At 35.7% G+C, this 22181-nt stretch overlaps 1 protein-coding gene across 8 annotated transcripts in view; it reads left to right on the plus strand.

Moving 5' to 3' along the window:
- TASOR (transcription activation suppressor) overlaps nucleotides 1-22181 on the plus strand; it is a 53433-nt gene that overhangs the window by 20699 nt on the left and 10553 nt on the right. For 2 of the 8 annotated variants that reach the window (XM_040454727.1, XM_040454731.1), the window contains exons 12-18: nucleotides 8792-8864; nucleotides 8971-9042; nucleotides 10468-11169; nucleotides 14450-14856; nucleotides 16131-16272; nucleotides 17540-17599; nucleotides 21277-22088. In XM_040454727.1, coding sequence (XP_040310661.1) covers nucleotides 8792-8864; nucleotides 8971-9042; nucleotides 10468-11169; nucleotides 14450-14856; nucleotides 16131-16272; nucleotides 17540-17599; nucleotides 21277-22088 — 2268 coding nt within the window. Of the gene's footprint in view, nucleotides 1-8791; nucleotides 8865-8970; nucleotides 9043-10467; nucleotides 11170-14449; nucleotides 14857-16130; nucleotides 16273-17539; nucleotides 17600-21153; nucleotides 22089-22181 lie in introns of all 8 variants that reach the window. The other 6 variants (XM_040454725.1, XM_040454729.1, XM_040454728.1 and 3 more) reach the window with 4 other exon arrangements.

Consider the following 22181-nt stretch of genomic DNA (forward strand, 5'->3'; position numbering starts at 1 on the left):
AGATATTTTTGTATAGCTATCCCTTTTCCTGCAACCTCATTGGGAATTATTCTAACTATTGCTACTTTCTTCATAGTTCTAATGAAGATGGGAGATGCATTGGGGACTGTTGAATTCTCAATAGTTTTATCTTGAATATGCACACTAAATGTTCTGAATCAGAGATAGATTTAGTGAATACCTCACGGTAGTAAATATATTGGCCTTCCTTTGCCCCCTAGTCCTTAGCCTTAGGGCATCCCGAGGAAAGACAGGTCTGTTATCCTGTGCAGGTGGCTGGATATTCCACAGGCAAGGGATGAGGAAAAATTACTTTTCTTTGCTTATTAAGGGAAGAAGGCCACTGTCTCCCTCCCCTTCTGGGAAGTTCTCCTTGAAAATGTGATGAATATTAACTCCAATACTGTGGTAAATAAATAAAATCTCTTCAGGATACATTCAGCCCTCTGGAACTTAAAACATAGGAACTAATCTGTGCTGTAACCTCTTGTTCCTCTTGTGTACCCCCGTGGCACTCTCGGGGAGATAAGAGAAATTTAATTATCTTTTTGGATCAGAGCAGTTACTTAGATAATTGGCTATAAAGTATGTGAGGAGTGAAATATTTCTGGGGGAAGTGAATGCAAACATTTCCCTATCTGTATATTTACTTTTTTGTGCATCAGAAGGCTAGTTTTGGAGGACCACAGAGAAATTAGGGAAATTTTATTTCCTCACAAGGAGATTTGTAATATAAGTAAAATTATATTGAGCTTTCTTTTGGTTGGTGATAAGTTAGTAATTCTTAAAACTAACTTAATATAAAGGAAAATGATATATGTCACTAAATTTGAACGTTATTTCTGATGTGAACACTCTTCTGTATATCTCCCAGTGTGACATGTACAAAAATTTTTTCTCTTGGGTATATATCTAGTATATTAGATTTATTATCGATAAGTAGAATCATTGAATCATAATTCTACATGACTAGCTTTACAAGATAATGTCAAATTGTTTTAAATATCTGTACCAATTAAAAAAAATATTTGTACCAATTTATATCCCTTACTACCAGCAAGTTCCCGTAAATTCACGGTTACTAGTATAGTCAGACTGTGGCATAATCTTGCCAGTATGGTAGGTATAAAATATATTGTACTGTGATTTTAGCCTGTATTTTCCTGAAATATGATGAGTTGATCATCCATTTATGAATGTATTTCTTTCCATATTCAGTTGCCTATTGTTTGAGTGCTTTGTTTTTTTATTTTATTTTATTTTTTTTACTATTTTATTTCTTAAACTTTTTTAAATGTTTATTTTTGAGAGAGAGAGAGAGAGAGAGCGCGCGCGAGCGAGCAAGCAGGGGAGGGGCAGAGAGAGAGGGAGACACAGAATCCAAAGCTGGCTCCAGGCTCTGAGCTGTCAGCACAGAACCTGATGTGGGGCTCCAACCCACAACCCTTGAGATCATGACCTGAGCCAAAGTCAGATGCTTAACTGACTGAGCCACCCAGGTGCCCCTGCCTTGTGTTTTCTTACTTATTAGAGGAATTTTTAATACATTTTTGGGTCCTAATACTGAGCTATGTGTGCTAGAATTTTTTTTTTCATAATCTATGCTTGCCTTTTCACTTTATTCCTGGTGTTTTTTGAAGAACAGATATTCCTAACTTCAGTGTGTTTAAATTTATCTGCCTGAATGTTAAGCACTGTTTGTGACTTTAAGAAATCTTTCCTTACCCCCTAGATCTTACAGGTATTGCCCCTGTGTTTTCTTCTGAATATGTTATGATTTTGCCTTTGGCACCTAGGTCTTTAAGTAAATAAATAGGTTTTTGCTTGTTTTGTTTTTGTGTGATATAATATAGGAATCCAATATTCATTTTTTCCCCCAATATGAATACCAAATTGTTCCTGAAACATTTCTCCACCGAGAAGCCTTGATATGAGGTAGAGTCAACTGCCTCTTTTGGGAACTGTTTTGCTATTTGAGATGGAACTTTTTTTCAAATATTTAAATATCAGCTTTGCTTTTTTCTTTCTTTAATTTTTTTTTTTTTTTTTTTCATTTTAGAGAGAATCCTAAGCAGGCTCTGGGCTGATGTGGGATCCCATGACTCTGGGATCATGACATGAGCTGAAATCAGGAGTCTGTTGCTCAACTGAGTGAGCTCCTTAGGCTCCCCTCAGCTTTGCTTTATGCAAAAAAATGTTAGAATCAGATTTTAAGGTGCCTCCCCCCCCCAAAAAAAGCCCTATTGAGATTTTTTTAATCTATAGATGAAATTTGAGAGAATTGATGTGTTTTATGTTACTGTCTTATCCATGAACAGGATTATCTCTTTACTCTTTTAGGGTATTCTTTTAGTAGAGCTTTATAATTTTCTGGGTACATGTCTTGCTTATTTTTTGTTTGGTTTATCCCCAGCCATTTAATTGTTTTTGGTGTGATTGTAAACAGTATTTTCCATTTCAGTACATTTTCTGTTCGTTGTGTATATATATAAAAATGTAATTGATATTTATGTATTAATTATATGTTAGATCAGAGTATGAAATTTGAATAATTTATTTTTTGTACATTGTTTGAGATTGCTATATAGATTTTATTATCTAGAAGCAACATTGGTTTTTTTCCTTTCTAGTCTTCAAGCTTTGTATTTCTCTTTCTTGCATTAGTATTACTGTGTAATCTAGGATCTCCAGTACAATGTTGAATAAAAGTGGTAGTTGGAGGCATTCTCTGGTCTTTGATTTTATTTTATTTCTTTCCAACTTTTTTTTTTTTATTTATTTTTGGGACAGAGAGAGACAGAGCATGAACGGGGGAGGGGCAGAGAGAGAGGGAGACACAGAATCGGAAACAGGCTCCGGGCTCCGAGCCATCAGCCCAGAGCCTGACGCGGGGCTCGAACTCATGGACCGCGAGATCGTGACCTGGCTGAAGTCGGACGCTCAACCGACTGTGCCACCCAGGCGCCCCTGGTCTTTGATTTTAAAAAGAACATGTCTAACATGAACCATTAGGTAGGAAGTTTGTAGTAGATTTTTCATAGATACCTTTATCAGTTTAAAAATTTCCTTCATTATTTTAACCACTATGGGTTTTGAATTTTTTTTAATGCTTTTTTCATTTTTTGTTGTTTTTGTTTTTGGCTTTTATCAAGTTGGTAACAAGGTGTATTAGGGTTCTCCAGAGGAACAGAACTAATAGGATGTACATATATAGAAAGAGATTTATTATAAAGAATTGGCTCACACAGTTATGGAGCCCATAAAATTCCAAAATTTGCAGTCACCAAGCTGGAGAATCAGGAAAGCTTATGTGTTAAAGTCATCCAAAAATATTCTCAGAAACAGCCAGAATAGAGTTTGACCAAATATCTGGACACCCTGTGGCCCAGTCATGTTGACACACAAAATTAACTATCACATGTAATATTTATTCTGTAGACTTAGAAGATGAATTACATTTATCTTTTGCCAGTATTAAACTATGTTTGTATTGCTAGTTAAGGACACCAACTTCACTTTTTTTTTTTTTTTTTGTAATGTATGGTTTGATCTGTGAATGTTTTGTTGAAAAATTTTGTATCTGTGATAAGTTAGATTGACCTGCAATCTTGTTCTTGTCTAGTTTTTGTATCAAAGTTATACTAGGGGGCACCTGGATGGTTCAGTCAGTTAAATGTCCAACTTTTGATCTTGGCTCAGGTCATGATCTCATGGTGAGATTGAGCCCTGCATCAAGGTCTACACTGACAGCACAGAGCCTGCTTGGAATTCTCTCTCCCTCTCTCTTTGCCCCTTCCCTGCTAGTGCACATACACACTTTCTCTCAAAATAAATAAATAAAAACTTAAAAGTTACACTAGCTTCTCAGAATTGAGTTGGATAGTTTTCCTCATTTTGTAAGAGATGTTTGTACATATGATTAGAATAATAGAATAATCTGTTCTTTGGATGTTGGCTAGCACTTAATTACAAAACTGTCTTCGTTTTTCTGGATGATTTTAAAGTACTGATTCAATTTAATAGTTAAACTTCTCAGGTTTTCTATTCTTATGTCAGTTTAGATATATTATGGTTTTGTTTGGTTTTTAGGAATTTGTCCATTTTTTCTATGTTTTTGAGTTCATTGCAATATAGTCATTTAAATAGTCTATTAATAGCTGCTGTGAGCATTATTATGTGATAATATTTTCATTATGCCTTCCCTTATTATTAGTCACTTTCACCAGGGGTTTGTGTGTTTTATTAATCTTAACCAAATTATGGTTTTAACCTTCTGTTATATCTTTGTTTTACTCTTTTCCTAATTTTAGCTGTTCTATTAATTTCAACTTTTGGGAGGTTCATTTTATTTCTGCTTTCTTAAGTTGGAAAAATGGTCAATGCAAGTACTCTTTTAGTTGCATTCCACAACTTTTAATATGTAGGATTTTCATTATCATTCAGTTCTAAGTACTTTTTAGTTTCCATTATGATTTTCTATTTTGATATGTGATGTAGAGGATTGTTTTTAAATTTCCAAATATATAAGAATACTTTTGTCTTTTTTTTCCCCATTTAATTGTTATAATCAAAACAGGTGGTGATTATTTGAAATGTATTGATACTTGATCTAAAGCCAACTTTGTGGTCAATTTTTGAACATGCCCTGTAGATGCTCTGTAGATTTGCCAAAAGAAGTGTATTCTTTGTTAGATTCTGGGTACACAATTCTGGGTTGACAGCTATTTCCTCTTAGTGCTTTGACTATATTACAATATCTTCTGGCTTCTATTTTTGTTGAGAGGTCAGTTCTTAGTCTAATTATCGTTCCTTTGTAGGTCGTCATCTTTTTTCTGGTTGCTTTTTTTAATCTTTGTCTTTGGTGTTTTTCAACTCTATATCTAGGTATAGATTTCTTATTTATCCACCTTGGTATAATTTGATATCTGGATTTATAGATGCATTTCTATAATACAATTAGTCATTATCTTTCTGATTATACTTCTCCTTCATTCTTTGTAGACTGTTTTTCTAGGAACCTAGAGCATCCTATATCAGGTCTTTTCATTATGTTCTTGATGTCTGTGAACTTCTCTTGTGTTTTACATCTACTTGTTTCTCTGCTTCATTCTGAGTGATTTCATCATAGTTACCCTCTAGTTTACAAATTCTGTCTTTAGCTGTGTCTGGTTTGTTATTTAATCCATTCGTTGAGTTTCCAATTTCACATAATATTTTTGATTTCTTATAAGTTGTATTTGCTTATTTTTAAGACCTGCCTGGTCTTTTTTCTTTTTAAATAGATTCTTGTTAATATTTTTTAGAAATACTTATTGAGGACATGGAGGTTCTATTCTGATATTCAGGAGGTATATTGAAATAAGCTTCATTTTAGCCATTTCTATTTTTATTATTATTTTTTAGAGAGAATGCGAGTGAGGGAGAGGGACAGAGAGAATCTTAAGCAGGCTTCATACTCAGCGTGGAGCCCAACATGGGGCTCGATCCCACGGCCCTGGGATCATGACCTGAGCCAAAATCAAGAGTTGGATGCTCAACTGACTGATGTTTATTTATTTTGAGAGAGAGAGTATGAGCAGGAGAGAGGCAGAGAGGGAGAGAGAGAATCTTAAACAGGCTCCATGCTCAGCACAGAGCCCAACACGGGGCTCAATCCCGCAACCACAAGATCACAATTTGAGCCTATATCAAGAACCAGATGCTCAACCAACTGAGTCACCCAGGTGCCCCATGCCTAGCCATTTTTAAGTGTACACCTTTTCAGTGATGTTTAGTAGATTCACAGTGTTGTATAGCCATCATCACTATCTAATTTCAGAACATTTTTATCACCCTAGAAAGAAAAGAAACCTCATACCTGGTAACCATACATTCTGTATTTGTTCCTCCTCCAATCCTACTGTGAATCTACTTCTGTCCTTATGGATTTATCTATTCCAGACATTTTATATAAATGGAATCATGCAGTATGTGGCCTTTAGTGCATTGCTTCTTTCACTCAGCATAATTAAAAAAAAAATTTTTTTTAATGTTTATTTATTTTTGAGAGAGTTGAGCAGGGGAGGGGGAGAGAGAGAGGAAGACACAGAATCCGAAGCAGGCTCCAGGCTCTGAGCTGTCAGCACAGAGCCCGACGTAGGGCTTAAACCCATGCACAACGAGATCATGACCCGAGCTGAAGTCGGGGATGCTTAACCAACTGAGACACCCAAGCACCCCTCACTCAACATAATGTTTTTAAGGTTCATCCATGTTGTAGCATGTCAGTACTTCATTCCTTTTTATGGCTGAACAGTATTTCATTGTATGGATAATACCACATTTTGTCAATTGTTTCTATTCTTTGTTATGAATAAGCTGCTATGAACATCTGTGTATCAGTTTTTATGTGAATATGTTTTCAGTTCTACCAGTTATTTCTTTAAGCATCTCATACCTGTTTTATATATTACATCTGTTATTCCAGTTTGAAGCCCTTGAGCATTTGAATCTCTTGTTTCTGCTAAATCTCACGTAGGGTAGCTTATTTCCTCCTAGGTTGTGAGCTTGATGTTTTATATTATTAACACACTTTTGTTTGTTTGTTTGTTTGTTTGTGTGTTTGTGTGTTTTTAAAGATTTTCTTTTTAGGTAATCTCCACATCCAACATAGGGCTCGAACTCACAACCCTGAGATCAAGAGTCATATGCTCCACCGACTGAGACATCCAGGCGCCCCAACACATTTTTGTTTTTGTACCATGTTACCTGTAATATTTATATGGAAAGTCAAAATAGTAGAATTGAGTAATAAAAATTAATGACTGGGTTAATATTGTTTTCTGAGGGGAAGAAAACAATAAGGTGTAATCGAGGTAGTAGGAGAACCTAGTTAATAGGTGTTTGCTTTCCTATAGCATTTAAAGTATTTCTTGGAGCTAAAGGGCAAAAATACTACTGTTAGGGCCTCTGTCTGCCTGAGTGGTGTTGCTGGGTATAGAGTCCCTGTGCTCCATGAGACTCTGGGGACATTGAGGCCCCTTAAAAGACAAGGAGGGTCTTTATGCCACAGAGCCAATGGAATTTTTAAAAACCTGGTACTTGGAGTGGGGTGAGACATTAAAAAGAATCTTTCTCCTTAGTTACCACAAAACATGAAAATCTTACTCATGCTTCCCAACTTCCTGTTCTGACAAACCCGGAGTTGGGTAAAATGTTAACAGAAATATATAGGATGTATAAAACATTTTTGGACAAAAGTGGTTGAATCTGAAACAAAAATGTTGCAGGTACATTTTCCACCTTACTTTTGGCTATTCAAACGGTGTTTTTATTTTTTATTTTATTTAAAAAACTTTTTTTTTTTAAAGTTTATTTATTTATTTTGAGAGAGACTCAGACAGTGCAAGTGGGGGAGTGACAGAGAAAGAGAAGGAGAGAGAAAATCCCAAGCAGGCTCTGTGCTGTCAGGCAGGGCTCCAACTTATGAAACTGTGAGATCATGACCTGAGTTGAAACCAAGAGTCGGTCACTTAAATCGACTGAGCCACCCAAGCTCCCCTAAACCACTGTTTTATTAAATGTAAATTGATAGCAGTTACTTTTTGTCCTTTAAATTTGCGTTCTTACACAGACTTTGTTTACTGGAATAGTTACAAATTTACAATACAAATTTAGGTAGCACACATTTCCTTTCAGAGCCCGGAGTTCCTTTGTGTGCAACTGTCATGCTCAGTTCTTCCTTTACTTCCCCTTTCTTTAAAATGTATTGTGAACAATTACAGTAGCTCCTGAAGTTTCTTTGCATTACATTGTTTTCTTCCCCCTCCTGCACAGTGCTGTTGAGTTTTTGTTGTTTCTTGAACTCCCGTTCAAAAGGATATATTTTTGAGGGCATTCCTGGCTAACTTGGCATCCTTGTCTTTTTACAAATGAGCCAGTGATCTTTTCTTCTAGATTTGTGTGTTTGTCATAGTCTGTCATTACCCTTTTCCCAGTCATAAGTACTCTGATGCCTGCAAACTGTTCATCAATTATAATTCTGCCTTTGTTCATGATGTTGCCTCTATTGAAATGTTCTTCCCATAATCTCAGGCTCTTGGCAATATTCCCATCCTTCAACATCCAACTTAAGTATGCTCTTGGCATCTCTTCTAACCATAAATAAATTATAGTTTTTCTCTGTTGTTTTATAAATCTTTTCGAGAACTTTTCTATCTTGACTAATTATTGACATTTCTTGTGTTACTCTCTCCATCCAATTATAAATTACTCTCAAGGCTCTTGTGTTGCTTATCTTTGAAGTTACTTCTGGCAAGGGAAATTGCCTTAGATGTGAAATGTGTTTTTTATGTGAAAACATTAGATTATAGCAACACATTTCATTTGAGATTAGCCTGTACTCACAGAAAGGCAATGTTTGTGCTGTAGTTGTTTTATACCCCCAACATCCAACACACTGCCTTGGCAACTAATAATAGGTCTTTTGAATTGCTGAGGAAGATATTTGAAGTCTTTAGTTTGGTCCTTGCATTTTAACTTCAAGGAAAAATCAGCAAGTTGGTTTCACAGTTAATTAGAGGAATTCTTTCAGTAGTAATTTCTTGTTTTCATTCTGAGAACTAAGTAATTTTTATTCGATTGGAATTCTGTTAATCAGAGAGTAGAGCTTTTAATTTAGTAGAATTATTTTTCCTAAAGAAAGATGATCAATAACTTATTGTTTTCTTTATAATTAGTAGAAATTGCGATGTCTTTGCCTTATGAGTAATAATAAAACAGATGCAACTTGTTCCCTCTTCCAAAAATGCAGGTTCTTGTTAAACCTTTGGGAGACCGAGGATACCTATTTCTTCTCTCTCCTTGTCAAATGGTTTCTCCATATGGTAGGTGATCTCTTTAATTTTTACAGTTCTTTCTAAAATTTTTAGTTAAAACATATTGCTAATCAATTTGGCTTCTGGTTTTTTTGTTTTTTTTTTTTTTTTTTAGAACATCAGACTGCCAAGTCTCGAGTCCTGCATGCTTTATTTCTATTTCAAGAACCTAGAGGCATAGTTACTTGTAAGTTCTTTGAGTATCTAAATCTAGTTACTTATAGATACTTACATTTTATTGAAATTTTCCAAATATTTTGTTTCTTACATTTTGGGAAATACTGGGAATATTAAGAGGTCTTAGCAAAATAAAACACATTATATATGACTTGGGTTTTTTTTGAACTATTAAAAATTATTTGGTTGTTATCAGTATTTTCACTAAATAAACATGGGCTGTAATTATTAAAATACTACAGCTTAGATTTTTGGGTTTTATATTAATTTTTATCTTAGTTCAATTTTGCATCCAGATTTTAGTAACAATAAAAGAATCTTGTGCTAGGTTAAATTTATGCCATTTAAAATTATAAAAGCTTTTCACACTGATTTTTTTTTTTTTTTAATTGAACTTAGTTAACAGACGGTATAGTCTTGGCTTCAGGATTAGTAGAACCCAGGGATTCATCTCTTAAATATGACACACAGTGCTCATCCCAAAAAGTGCCCTCCTTAATGCCCATCACCCCTTTAGCCCATTTCTCCACCAACGTCCCCTCCAGCAGCCCTGAGTTTGTTCTATTTTTCACACTGAGGTTAGAAAAAATTTGCTATTCACTGTTTCTAAGAACATACTTCAATGCTATATTAAGGTAAAAGTCCCACTAATGGGTTTCACTGTTAGATTAGGAATGTCCTTTTCTTTTCTTTTCTTTTCTTTTCTTTTCTTTTCTTTTCTTTTCTTTTCTTTTCTTTCTTTTTTTCTTTTCTTTTTTTTTTTAATGTTTATTTTTGAGAGAGAGAGAGACAGCGTGAACAGGGGAGGGGCAGAGAGAGGAAGACACAGAATCTGAAGCAGGCTCCAGGTTCTAAGCTGTCAGCACAGAGCCTGATGCGGGGCTCAAAACCATGAACTGTGAGATCATGACCTGAGCCAAAGTCAGACGTTCAACTGACTGAGCCATCCAGGCGCCCCAAGAATGACATCTTCAATAGTAGCCACTTGGTGCCTGCATATCTGCTTATGGGGGTAGAACATTTATGTGTAGTTAAAGTTGTTACAGTATAGCAGGAAGGAGTGACATTGCTATCAGTTGCAGGACTCTTGCTAGGAGCCTCATATCTTGCCCTGCTTCTTTATTTCTCCTTACATTTTGCTTGCCATCAGTTGAATTGCCTAGGGACAATGGGAAATGAAGAAGATCTTCAATGAGTGGGTTTTTCTCTTTACAGATATGTTCTGCAATTTTGTTTTAGTTTTAATTTCTTATTGGCCTGTTTTTAGAAGCACGCTATTCATCTATTTCTGTATTACATATATGTACTAGAGTACATACTTCTAGTTTGGTTCATCATTAATGTATGAATGATTGCATTTCTCTGACAACATATAGATCTGTATTTGATTAATTTCTTGCTTGCTAACATAGTTTGCTTTTTTGTTTGTTTACAGCACAAAAAGGTTCAACTACTGCAGCACCACAGAAGAGACATGAGAGCATGACAGATGTATTAAAAATAACTCAGTTTTTACAGTTTGCTTTGATTCAGTGTCGAAAGGAATTCAAAAATATGAATACTATAAATTTTCATTCTGTTGTTGAAAAGTATGTAAATGAATTTTTTAAGCGAGGTTTTGGTTCAGGTAAACGAGAGTTTATCATGTTTCCATACGATTCACGATTAGATGATAAAAAATTCTTATACTCAGCTCCAAAAAATAAATCCCATATTGATAATTGTTTGCATGCCTATATTTTTCGGCCTGAAATGTATCAGTTACCAATTTGTAAATTAAAAGAGCTTTTTGAAGAAAATAGAAAACTTCAACAGTTCAGTCCACTTTCAGATTATGAAGGCCAAGAAGAAGAAATGAATGGTACAAAAATGAAATTTGGAAAACGAAATAACTCAAGGGGTGAAACTATTATACCTAGAAAGCACAAGTCCTCTCATTCTTTGGATTATGATAAGGATAGAGTCAAAGAATTGATTAATTTAATTCAGTGTAGGAAAAAAAATGTGGGTGGGGACTCAGACACAGAAGATATGAGAAGCAAAACTGTCTTGAAGAGGAAGCTTGAGGATCTACCTGAAAATATGAGAAAGCTCGCCAAAACCAGTAATTTATCTGAAAATTGCCATCTATATGAAGGTAAAAATATCAGGTTGCTTTTATTTAGTATAAAAATAACAACCAAAACTAAAGTAGTTCTGTCCTTTCCCCTAGTACAGGGGTCTGCAAATTACAGCCTGAGAGCCAATCCAGCCTGTCCCCTGTTTTTGGAAAGAAAGTTTCAATGGGCTACAACCACGCTTATTTATGTGTATATGGCTGCTTTCACGCTATAATGGCAGAGTTGAGACAGAGACTGCTTGGCCCATGAAGCCTAAAATATTTATTGTCTGGTTCTTTACAAAAAATATTTGCCAACTACTGCCTTAGGACATCAGGTTTCTGAATTGTGTAGCTTAGACTGATAGGAAAATAAGTATGTGTAGCTCTTATTCTATTAATTGGAGTTCTTGTCCTTTTATATCCCTTTAATTGTATAATTGGAAAAGTACATTGAATATTGGGTTCTTTTAGCATGTTGCTTAATGAAAGGAACCTTCTGAGCTTTAAAATTAAGTTTCTTTGATGCATACACATTTTTTTTTCCAGTCCAGGAGCCTAGTAATATGTTTGGCTTCTCTTTTTTTTTTTTATTTTTTTTAATTTTTCTTTATTTTGTTTTAGTTGACAGTAAAAGACAGAAATGGGAGACCCTAAACTGTGTGTTTCAGTATTGCAAGTAACATAAAACATTTTTCATCTAGAATTTTAAGATCTTTGCTAAAGCAAGCATGAAATGTGTTCCTTGCATTCAGACACCTTTGAATTTTGCAATGCTGCTGCTGTTCTTATTGATTATGGCAGATCTCAGTATTCCATTCCTGTTGCTTACTAAGCTGTTTTACTTGTATGTGTTCGCATTCAGTGGGTCTCAGAACTAATTTGAATCAATGTCTTTTATTGTACTATTCTTCTAGCAATCTGTGTGTTTGTATCCTCAGTTACTTTTTACTTACCTGCTTTCCTTAAATTCTTCTCTTCCTGCACATATGGTAGCCACTAGCCACGTGTTGTTATTTAAGTTTAAGTTGAAATGAAGTAAGAATTCATTTCATGCTTTATACTTGATATATTTCATCAGCCATACCACCATATTGAAATAGCACAGATAGAGGACATTTCCATCATTGCATAAAGTTTTTTTAGCCAGTGCTGTTGTTTTCAGTCTTTCAAGTGTTCTTTCTTCACTTGACCTGTGTTCTTTTTCTTTCCAACATTTTCATCTTATTCTTACCTTTGGCTGGCTTTCCTAGCATCTGTCACTCATTTCAGTATCATCTTCCAGTCTTAGCTTCTGTATTTGTCTTTCAAAGCTTTTTTTATAGGCTGGCATGTCCAGCCTGAATAACCATGATTCCCACTCTTTTTTCACATGTTCTTTGATTAGGGCTCATCTCTCTCCTTAGAATATGTCATGGTCAGCAGTTTACTTCTCTTTCCTTCTTCATGTATGAAGCATCTTTGATTTATCTCAAGCCTCATATCTTTGCTTGATCCCTCCTTAGCTTTCTGGCTCTTTTCCTTGACGGTTTTCATTTCCTTTAGCTTACGCTGTGCTGAACCTGTTGACATTTAGCGATCTGCACTCATACTGTTGACCTGTATCTTGAAAATTAAGTGCTTACTATGTGCCAGGTGCTTTACATTTATGGACTCATTTAGTTCTTGAGTGGTAGACATTATTATTCTTATTTTTCAGATGAGGAAACCATCTCAGAGAAGTTAAATAATTTCCCCTAAAGTTACATAGTTCACTAATCCATGTTTAATCCATAACTTACTTGTGACTGACTTTAAAACATTGTTCCTAAACTTGACTGTGTTTCCTAGCACTGAGCACATAATGGTCAAGGTACTTAAATTTCAGTACTGTTTTAGCTGTTAATTGACTAATTTTGTTAAAAATGTAAAAAAAATAGTTGTGGGTGACAGGCTTTATCAATAATAAAATGGTGAGAAAGCCATGCTAATTATAATAACTTTAAGGAGAAGCAGGGCAGGGGAGAAGGGAGAAGAGATAGGTTAAACTGGAACAAGCGACAGTCAGACTGGTATTTCTAAGTGTTCCTCATTTGTGTTTCTTTTTAGTCATTTTGATTTTTTAATTTTTGATTTCCGAAAGTAGAGATTTAAAGGTTGGATTCTAACTTTTAAAATACCCTCACCTTGATTTGATGGTGAATCTACTCATTTAATAAGAGGTAATCTCCTAACCTCCCTACCCTCTTTCACATTAACTTTTTGAAGTATGATTTATGTATAATGTACCCATTTAAGTGTACAGTTTAAAGATGAGTTTTGATAGCTATGTTACCACCACTCCAATATAGAGAACATATCCATCACTCCCACATGTTGCCTTGTATTCCTTTGTAATCTCACCCCTCCCTACCACTGAAATGCTTTCTGTCTCTATATAATAGTTTTCCTACTTCTATAATTTTATAATTTCATATATTTAGAATCATACAGTGTATACTATTTCTAACTTTTTTTTTTTGGTACATTATATATACTATGGTACATTATATATACTCTGTCTGCCTAAATTGGAAATCATGACATCTACTCAGGCTTTACCCTCCTTCAGCATTAAAAGCATGGGACTTTTGAACATCTATTCCTTTTGCAGGCTTTAAATATAATGGTTGTGCAGATTACGCAGATTTACATCTGCTTGGAACCATGTCTTAACATGTTTTCTCTCATATTGCTTTTTGTTCTTAGTGCAGGTTTGGTGTAGATTTCTTCAGGATGATTTTGTAGCTTTGTTATGAAATTAAGTAATCTAGTCATTCAAAATAAGGTTTTAGATTATAAGAATATCAGTCATTATCTTAAAGACAAAATCTAGTAGGTATAGTCCTGGTTTGTTTTTTAGTAGATTTAAATGTAACCTGCATATCTTCCTAACATTTTGCAAAATTACAAGTATACAGATATTTTATATAGTTTTCAAGTCACTTGATAGACTTTGGGGTTTTGGTAATAGAGTTTAAGGTGAATACAGTACAGGTATTAATATATATTATTCATACTACCAGCATGTCTGAGCTCATTTCTCCATTAATACAGTTTTCAAATTATGAAAATAAGCTTTCATTTATGGGAAATTTTAGTTTTGTGCAAAATTTTAGAACCTGTCATATCTATAAAGAAAGGGATGGATATTCTTATACAGTCTAAGCCAGTGGTTTGATTGAATTCCTGCCCACAAATGTCTTATGATAATTTTTAAATATACTTGATTTTTTAAATTTTTATGCTACCATTCCAAACTTAACTTTGAAAGATGGTTTTTCTTTCTCTTTCCCTTCAGAGTCTCTGCAGCCTATTGGCTCTCTTGGGCATGATGCTGATTTGAGACCTCAGCAGCAAGATACCTCTAACTCCGGTGTTGCTGACATCCATCGGCTGTTTAACTGGCTATCAGAAACACTAGCAAATGCACGTCATTCTGATGCATCCTTGACAGACACAGTCAACAAAGCCTTAGGATTGAACACTGATGATGCCTATGAAGAGTTGAGACAAAAGCATGAGTATGAGTTGAACTCTCCCGCAGATAAGAAAGAATATGAGCAGCCTACTTGTGCAAAAATGGAAAATGTGCATTTTAAGGGTACTCAGAGCCCATTGTTAGAAATTGATACATCATTGTTAAAGTATCCTGTTGCTGTTTCTACCAGTGAAGTAGGCACTGACCATAAACTACATTTGAAAGAAGTAAGCATATGTCTTTTGATTACCTTTGTTGCTTTTGTGAATGTGTGTCTGAAAGAGGATGTAGGTGTGTTTCAATGTTTTTTTTTTCCCCTTTCAAAAAGAAATTACACATTTACAATGAAAGTATCCAGGATAATTCTAAGTTATCCCTGTTACAGAGGGATAAATGTAGATGTAGTTGTTTTCCTTCCTGCTTAGAGAATTATGTATATAGGCTTATATATAAAGTTGAATCCTCAAAAGATTAGTTTTCTACTGGCAGTACCAGAATCCGAAAGTGAGGCAGATGAGGTGACCACAGCCTGTACATCAGTGTCACAAACAAGACTAGGTACTTTGTATTTTTCATGCAAATAGGAATGGAAAGTGAGTGTCCTTTAGGATTACCTCTGAAGTGACTCAGCATTGCTTGACAGGACATCCAGTTTGTTTATGATACAAGCTTAGAGAGTACTGATCTCTAGCTGAGAAGTAACCTTATCTCCTCCAAGAAGGGGTTGTATCTCTGGGGAATAATAATAATAGGATAGCACCATGTTCCTACTGGCTTATTTCTAATTTCCTCTTTCCTCCTGTATTTCTTCCCTGTCTTTGAATAAAAGTTGTATGCATGTCCCCAGGCTTTCTCCATGCAGTTTTAGGATATTTTTTTTTTTTTATTAAGAGGAGGTTGATGGCAGGAGACCACTTGGGGAAGTATATAACTTATGTAACTTAAATTCTTAACATTTCTTGACATATTTAATACTCTAAATCAGGTCAATGGCAGCATCAGCCCATTGCCTATTTTTGTAACTAAATTTTTTTGTGGAATACAGCCATGCTCATGTGCTTAGGTATTGCCTCTGGCTGCTTTTGCACTACAGTGGCAGAGCTGAGTATCTGGCCCACAAGGCCTAAAATATTTGGTGCTTTACCAAAAAAGCTTACCAACCTCTGCTCTAAATCAACATCAAATTATGTTTTGAGGGAAAAAATTATGTTTAAATTTAAGACTAGAGAGTTACAACTTTGTCATGTTGATCTTACTCATTTGTAATGTTTAGATTGAAGCTTGTGGATTTGCTATTAAAAAATAGTTGTTTAGGGGCGCACTGCCTGGCTCAGTTGGTGGAGCATGCAACTCTTGATCTTGAGTTGTGAGTTCAAGCCCCACGTTGAGCGTGGAGCCTATTTTAAAAAAGAGAGAGAGAAAGAAAGAAAAAATAGTTGTTTATTCTTGACATAAAGATTAATTGAAAAGAAAGCTATTGAATGTGTACTCTAATTTTTAGGATCCAAATTTAATTAGCATGAATAATTTTGAAGATTGCAGTTTGTGTCCCACTGTTCCCATTGAACATGGATTCCGCAGACAATCTAAGTCAAATGATGTTGAAGAGACTGAAATACATTGGAAACTGATTCCAATTACAGGTAAGAACAAGTATACTGAGACTTAGGTTTGCTTGGTTTTACTTAGGGACCAGTTTCCTGATGGGTTTCATCTTTTCTAGATTCCATTCTTGGGTCACTAGGTGGTTCATCTTACTTGGCTCTGACATCTTGGTATCTTATTTTGAACAATGTAATTGTTCATTATTGAGTGTTGCTGTTTTTGGTCAGTATCAGCAAGTATGTGCAAAACAGCCTATAAAATCAGAAGGATTTAAAACATACTTACTCTTCCTATGGAGTTGTTAGCATGCAGACTTCCAAATGAAAATTGTTGACAGAAATGGAGTTTCTGATAAGGTGAGCTAGTGACAGAGATGAAATGATGGTCTTTGGGGTAGCGGATTAAATACTATCTTCTCAAATTATTAGAGCAGACTTCACTGTAACAAGCTATCATCTGAGAAGTGGGCATGTTGAGGTTCATCTATTTGAAAGAAATTTCTTAATATTAGGTTATCCTAGAGAAATTAGGTCATTGTAGAGAATGGCCTAAAATTATCAAATGCAAAAATCCCTAGAAAGCTTATTGAACCATGTAGGTTAGCAAATGTTGAAAGATCATTTTGCAGTATTCTAATTTCTCTGTGCAAACGCATACATATGTACACACATATATACATACTCTTAATATTCCAAGTTCTTACTCATCTTTGTAAGCTAAGCATTTTTGGAAATATTCCCAGGGCACATCTTTTCCATTCCTAGACCTTTATATAAACTTTAAAAAGAAAAAACAAATAACTTTTTGCTAAAAAGTAAGTAGACTGGCTTGTGACCCAGAAGCTACTAAGGCCTCCAAGGACTCTGAGAAGAATTTCTAAAACTTGATGAGTTTCCATGGGCTTTAGCACATTCTCTACTTAGTACCTTACCAGAGGGGGCAAGAGCCTCAGGAGTGATGGTAGAGAGGTAGCTGATACTTAGGAGCTGGAGACATCGGCTTGAGTAGGAGGAACAATAAGAAAGTAGGCAGTTCAAGATGATTATCCTAACCACTCCTCATTTAGGCACCTTCATAGTTGATGTTCAGAGCTATTTGAAGGCACAGCATCTAGGTGTTGATATTCTATCATCACCTGAACGGAAAGGGAAACAACTTGCTATTTCTGAATGACCCTTCTGGATTATTTTAGGCAAAAGGTGGAATACTTGGATTTGTTAGCATTTGGGGTTGTCTGAAAGGTGCTTAATAGGTATCACCAATATCTGAAGAGAGTCTACAAATCTAATGGATGCTTTCCCTCAGGAGGGAATGCAAGAAGCCCAGAAGACCAGCTGGGGAAACATGGTGAGAAACAAACACCAGGTGAGAAGGCTCCCTTTGCTTTTCTTCCCAATGTGCCCTTCTTCAGAATTGCTACTTGCATTTCTGGTTCTCCATCAATAGGGCATCATATTAAATTCTGTTAATGACAGAAAATTTGGACAATCTCATATTTGCATTTAAATCATTTGATTTGTATCAAATATTCTTATACAAAGAATGTGTTCAAAGAAGTCACTGAATCATTCTTAGAGGTTAAGTTTTCTTCGCCTATACTGTGATTCTATCTGATATGACGACTTCGGAAGACTGGAATATTTTTCTTAATCTGTTCCTGCAGAATATCCTATGAGAAGCAGTCTTCAAGTTTCTTTAAGTTTAAAAACTACTAGGATTAAGGCCATTTATCTTTTAGGTACATTATTCCTAATCTTGGATTTTTTGACCCAGTTCTTCTTCTAATTATTTAAATAAGACAGTGTAATTAAGAGATTAGGAAACTTTGGGATTCCAGAAACAATTACAGATGTTGCTGATTAGCTAGTTGCCATTGGTTCCTAGGAGACCTATTCTTTTGTCTGAGATCAGTCAATTGAACATCTCTGCAGATGGGCATAGGCATTGTTTTCTTGCTTTGAGTTTGGTGATCGGACTTTTTTGTTTCCATTTCGTTGTGTCTTACTCTTTCAGAAATCTTCAGTGGTGGTTTGTTTTTTTGTTTTTGTTTTTTCTTAATTTTGAAGAAAAGCCAAGTGACTTTTAATTTTAGTAGATCTTTATGGTTTTCCTCTCTTTGGGGATTAGAAAAAGATTGAATAGTTTTCTTCAAGGATGTCTTTGTCCTAGGAAAAGATGACCCCAAAAAGCAAAACAGGAATAACAGATCTATGACATAAAGTGCATAAATCTTTAGTGCACAGCTCGATGGATTTTTACATGTGCATACACTTATGTTACCTCTATCCAAATTGAGATGTAGACCATTTCCAGCACCCCAGGTTTTCTTTTGTATGCTTCCAGTCAGTACTCTCCCTGACCCAACAGTAATCACTAATCCGATTTCTTTCACAATAGATTATTTTTACCTGTTCTTAATTAAGGTAAATGGAACCTACACATGTCCTGTTTTGTTTTTGGCTCTTTCACTCAACATTATGTCTGGAATTCATCTATTTTCTATCTGTCAGTAATTCTTTCTTATTAGAAGCAGCAGGGCATCTTGTTTATGCTTCACCATGCTCCCTCAGCATCTGCAGTCCTCTTATTTGGCATACCCATCTTTATATTTTGTGTTTAATAGTGTAAATACCTGAATGATGCTGCCTTTAGAGAACTCACTACTCACACTTAAAATCCTGCATTGCTTGAATGTCAGTAGAAAACATGCATTATTCTTGATATCTATGTGTTTTTCTTTTAAATCATTTACCGATGAAGACATTTTTTAAAATAATAAAGTCAGTGTTAGTAATTAGAATCATATAGGGGAAATTTGTGCAAAATAGAATTAGGTGATGATAATTTGCATTTTTAAGCGGGGTTTGTTTAGAGGGTTTTTTTTCTTAATATTTATTTTTGAGGGGGGTATGAGCACATGTGCACAGAGGAGGGGCAGAGAGGGAGGGAGACAGAGTATCTGAAGCAAGCTCCGTGCTGACAGCAGAGAGCCTGATGTGGGGCTTGAACTCATGAACCACAAGATCATGACCTGAGCCAAGGTTGGACGCTTAAACTGACCGAGCCACTAAGGGGACCCTAGAGTTGTTGTTGTTGTTGTTGTTGTTTTAAGGTTTATTTATTTATTTTTGAGAGAGAGCATGCATAAGCAGGGGAGGGGCAGAGAGGGAGGGAGACACAGAATCTGAAGCAGGCTCCAGGCTCTGAGCTGTCAGCACAGAAGCTGAACAGCTTGAAGCTTGTGCTTCACAGCACAAGCACGTGAAGCTTGAACCCACGAACTGCGAGATCGTGACCTGCTCCAAAGTCAGACGCTTAACCAACTGAGCTACCCAGGCGCCCCTAAAGCTCTGTTCCACTTTAGAAAAAAATTCCTTGTATCCATAGCCCTTCAAGTATAAGCTTATTGGTTTGAACTACAGCTGTACATTTTGGGAAGCAGGTTATTTCACTTGAAATAATACATAATCAGAAATTTAAAAATTATAGGTAGTCTTCTGCAACCCATTTGTTATGTAAGATAGAATTTAAAATGTATTTTGTGTGTATACTAAACCCCATGTTGCAAATTTAAGAAGGATGTTTTGTATTCCTGAGCTATTTATGGAACTTGAATTTTCTGGTTTCCAGTTTCATATAGTTTTCTTATCTTGGTGCATTGGTTATTTTGTTCCCCTTCTACCTATAGACCTGTTGTGGTCTTGCTGACAGGTGTCTGTGCAGTAGTTAATGGGTGGAGTGGCTCATGGTAAATACCAAGATTGGTGGAAAAATGTCACAAGCTGACAGCTGCTGATGCTGTTAAAGCCCTTAGAAAAGTGTGAATATGAGGAAACCCAAACTGAATGTGTGTGGAGAGGGCATGCAGCCACACCTAGATGCAAACTTGAATAGGGAATTCACTATATCTTTAAAGTACCGTGGTTTTGAAGACTACACTTGTGCCTGCACTTCTTCGTATGGAGGTACCATTTTGTAGACTACAACAGCAATTTGTTGGGGAATATTTGCTAAGATCTAAGAAAATTAAAAATAAAATTGTATAATATCATCTAGGCAAAGATTTTTTCTTTTCCTAAAAATGTTATTACTATAAATTGCTGTTAAACATATTTTCCCCTTTTAAAAAAGGACTTAGGGTGTCTGTTTTGAATTGTAGTTTTAAAACCATATTGTGTTTTGAATTTAGAATTTCTGGGGAAAAAAGTATAATCTGTGGATTGTGCTGGTTGTCAAAAGTCAGAGTTATGGGGCGCCTGGGTGGCGCAGTTGGTTAAGCGTCCGACTTCAGCCAGGTCACGATCTCGCGGTCCGTGAGTTCGAGCCCCGCGTCAGGCTCTGGGCTGATGGCTCGGAGCCTGGAGCCTGTTTCCGATTCTGTGTCTCCCTCTCTCTCTCTGCCCCTCCCCCGTTCATGCTCTGTCTCTCTCTGTCCCAAAAATAAATAAAAACGTTGAAAAAAAAAATTAAAAAAAAAAAAGTCAGTTATGGTTCCATTAAAATCAGTAGTTAGCTGAATGACCTCTTCATCTCAAGAGTTAACTGTTAATGCAGATATGAAATATGTCCTCTTTCATATTCTTGAGCCTTTCTTTTCCTGATCTGAGAAGCAGAAATAAGCAAATGACTTAATTTGTATTGTTGCCAGTTCCAAATTGGCATTTGTTCAAACACTTCAAAAGGAATCAAGGAAAATAACATCCAAACTTGTTACTCTAGCTACCTAAATCCAAAGACCAGCCATAGGTAGGGCACTTAGAAAATAGGGTTCACATCATTATTTGAGATTCTTATTCTACCTTCCAGTACGTAATTAATTCTAAGTATATGCTTTGATCTGACATTCCTATTTATGAGTTTGTGTTTTCAGGTGTTATTTTTTTGGATTGCTGTTACAATAATGAACTCTTCCTATATAGGTATGAAATCACCAGAAGAACAACTGGTGTGTCTGCCACCACAGGAGGCCTTTCCTAACGACCCCCGGGTAATAAGTAGACAGAGAAGTTCTGATTACCAGTTTCCATCCTCTCCATTTACAGACACACTAAAGGGCACCACTGAGGATGACGTGTTGACAGGTCAGGTGGTGACAGTGGAGGAGCAGTGTGTGCCAGCAGCAGAGCCACCAACAATGAGTGAAACCACAGAGAGGACAGTGTTAGGAGAGTACAGTCTCTTTTCTAGGAAGATAGAAGAGATTTTGAAGCAAAAGAATGTTTCATATGTCAGTAGAATTTCCACACCTATTTTTTCAACACAAGAGAAGATGAAACGGCTTTCTGAGTTCATATATTCTAAGACTTCCAAAGCTGGTGTACAGGAGTTTGTAGATGGCTTGCATGAGAAACTAAATACTATTATTATCAAAGCATCAGCCAAGGGTGGGAATTTGCCACCAGTCAGTCCTAATGATTCTGGTACTAAGATAGCACTGAATCCTCTGGGAAAGCCCGTCATCCCAATTTCCTCAAGTGACTTCAACAATAAAGAGCTCCTTGAGCCACTTTGTAGTGATCCTTTGAAAGACACCAACTCCAGTGAGCAGCATTCCTCTTCATCTTTGGGTTTAACCGAAGTAGAAGTGAACCAGCCACACCATGCCACAGAGCTAATGGTGACTTCTGACCATACTGTACCTGGTGATACTGTACGGGAACCAGTAGAAAAAGAAACAACAAAATCGCCCAGTGATGTAAACATTTCTGCCCAACCAGCTCTTTCAAATTTTATAAGCCAGTTAGAACCTGAAGTATTTAACAGTTTGGTTAAAATCATGAAAGATGTCCAGAAAAATACTGTGAAATTTTATATTCATGAAGAAGAAGAGAGTGTGCTCTGTAAAGAAATAAAGGTAACTAAACGAGAAGGTAATAGTAATGCTATATAAACTTGTCTTGTGTCTAATGTCTATAAAATGGATTTTTTTTTTGTTTTTAAATGTTGA

This window comes from Herpailurus yagouaroundi, unplaced genomic scaffold (genome assembly GCF_014898765.1).
Source record: "Herpailurus yagouaroundi ecotype Mexico unplaced genomic scaffold, PumYag 213, whole genome shotgun sequence".
Lineage (NCBI taxonomy): Eukaryota > Metazoa > Chordata > Mammalia > Carnivora > Felidae > Herpailurus > Herpailurus yagouaroundi.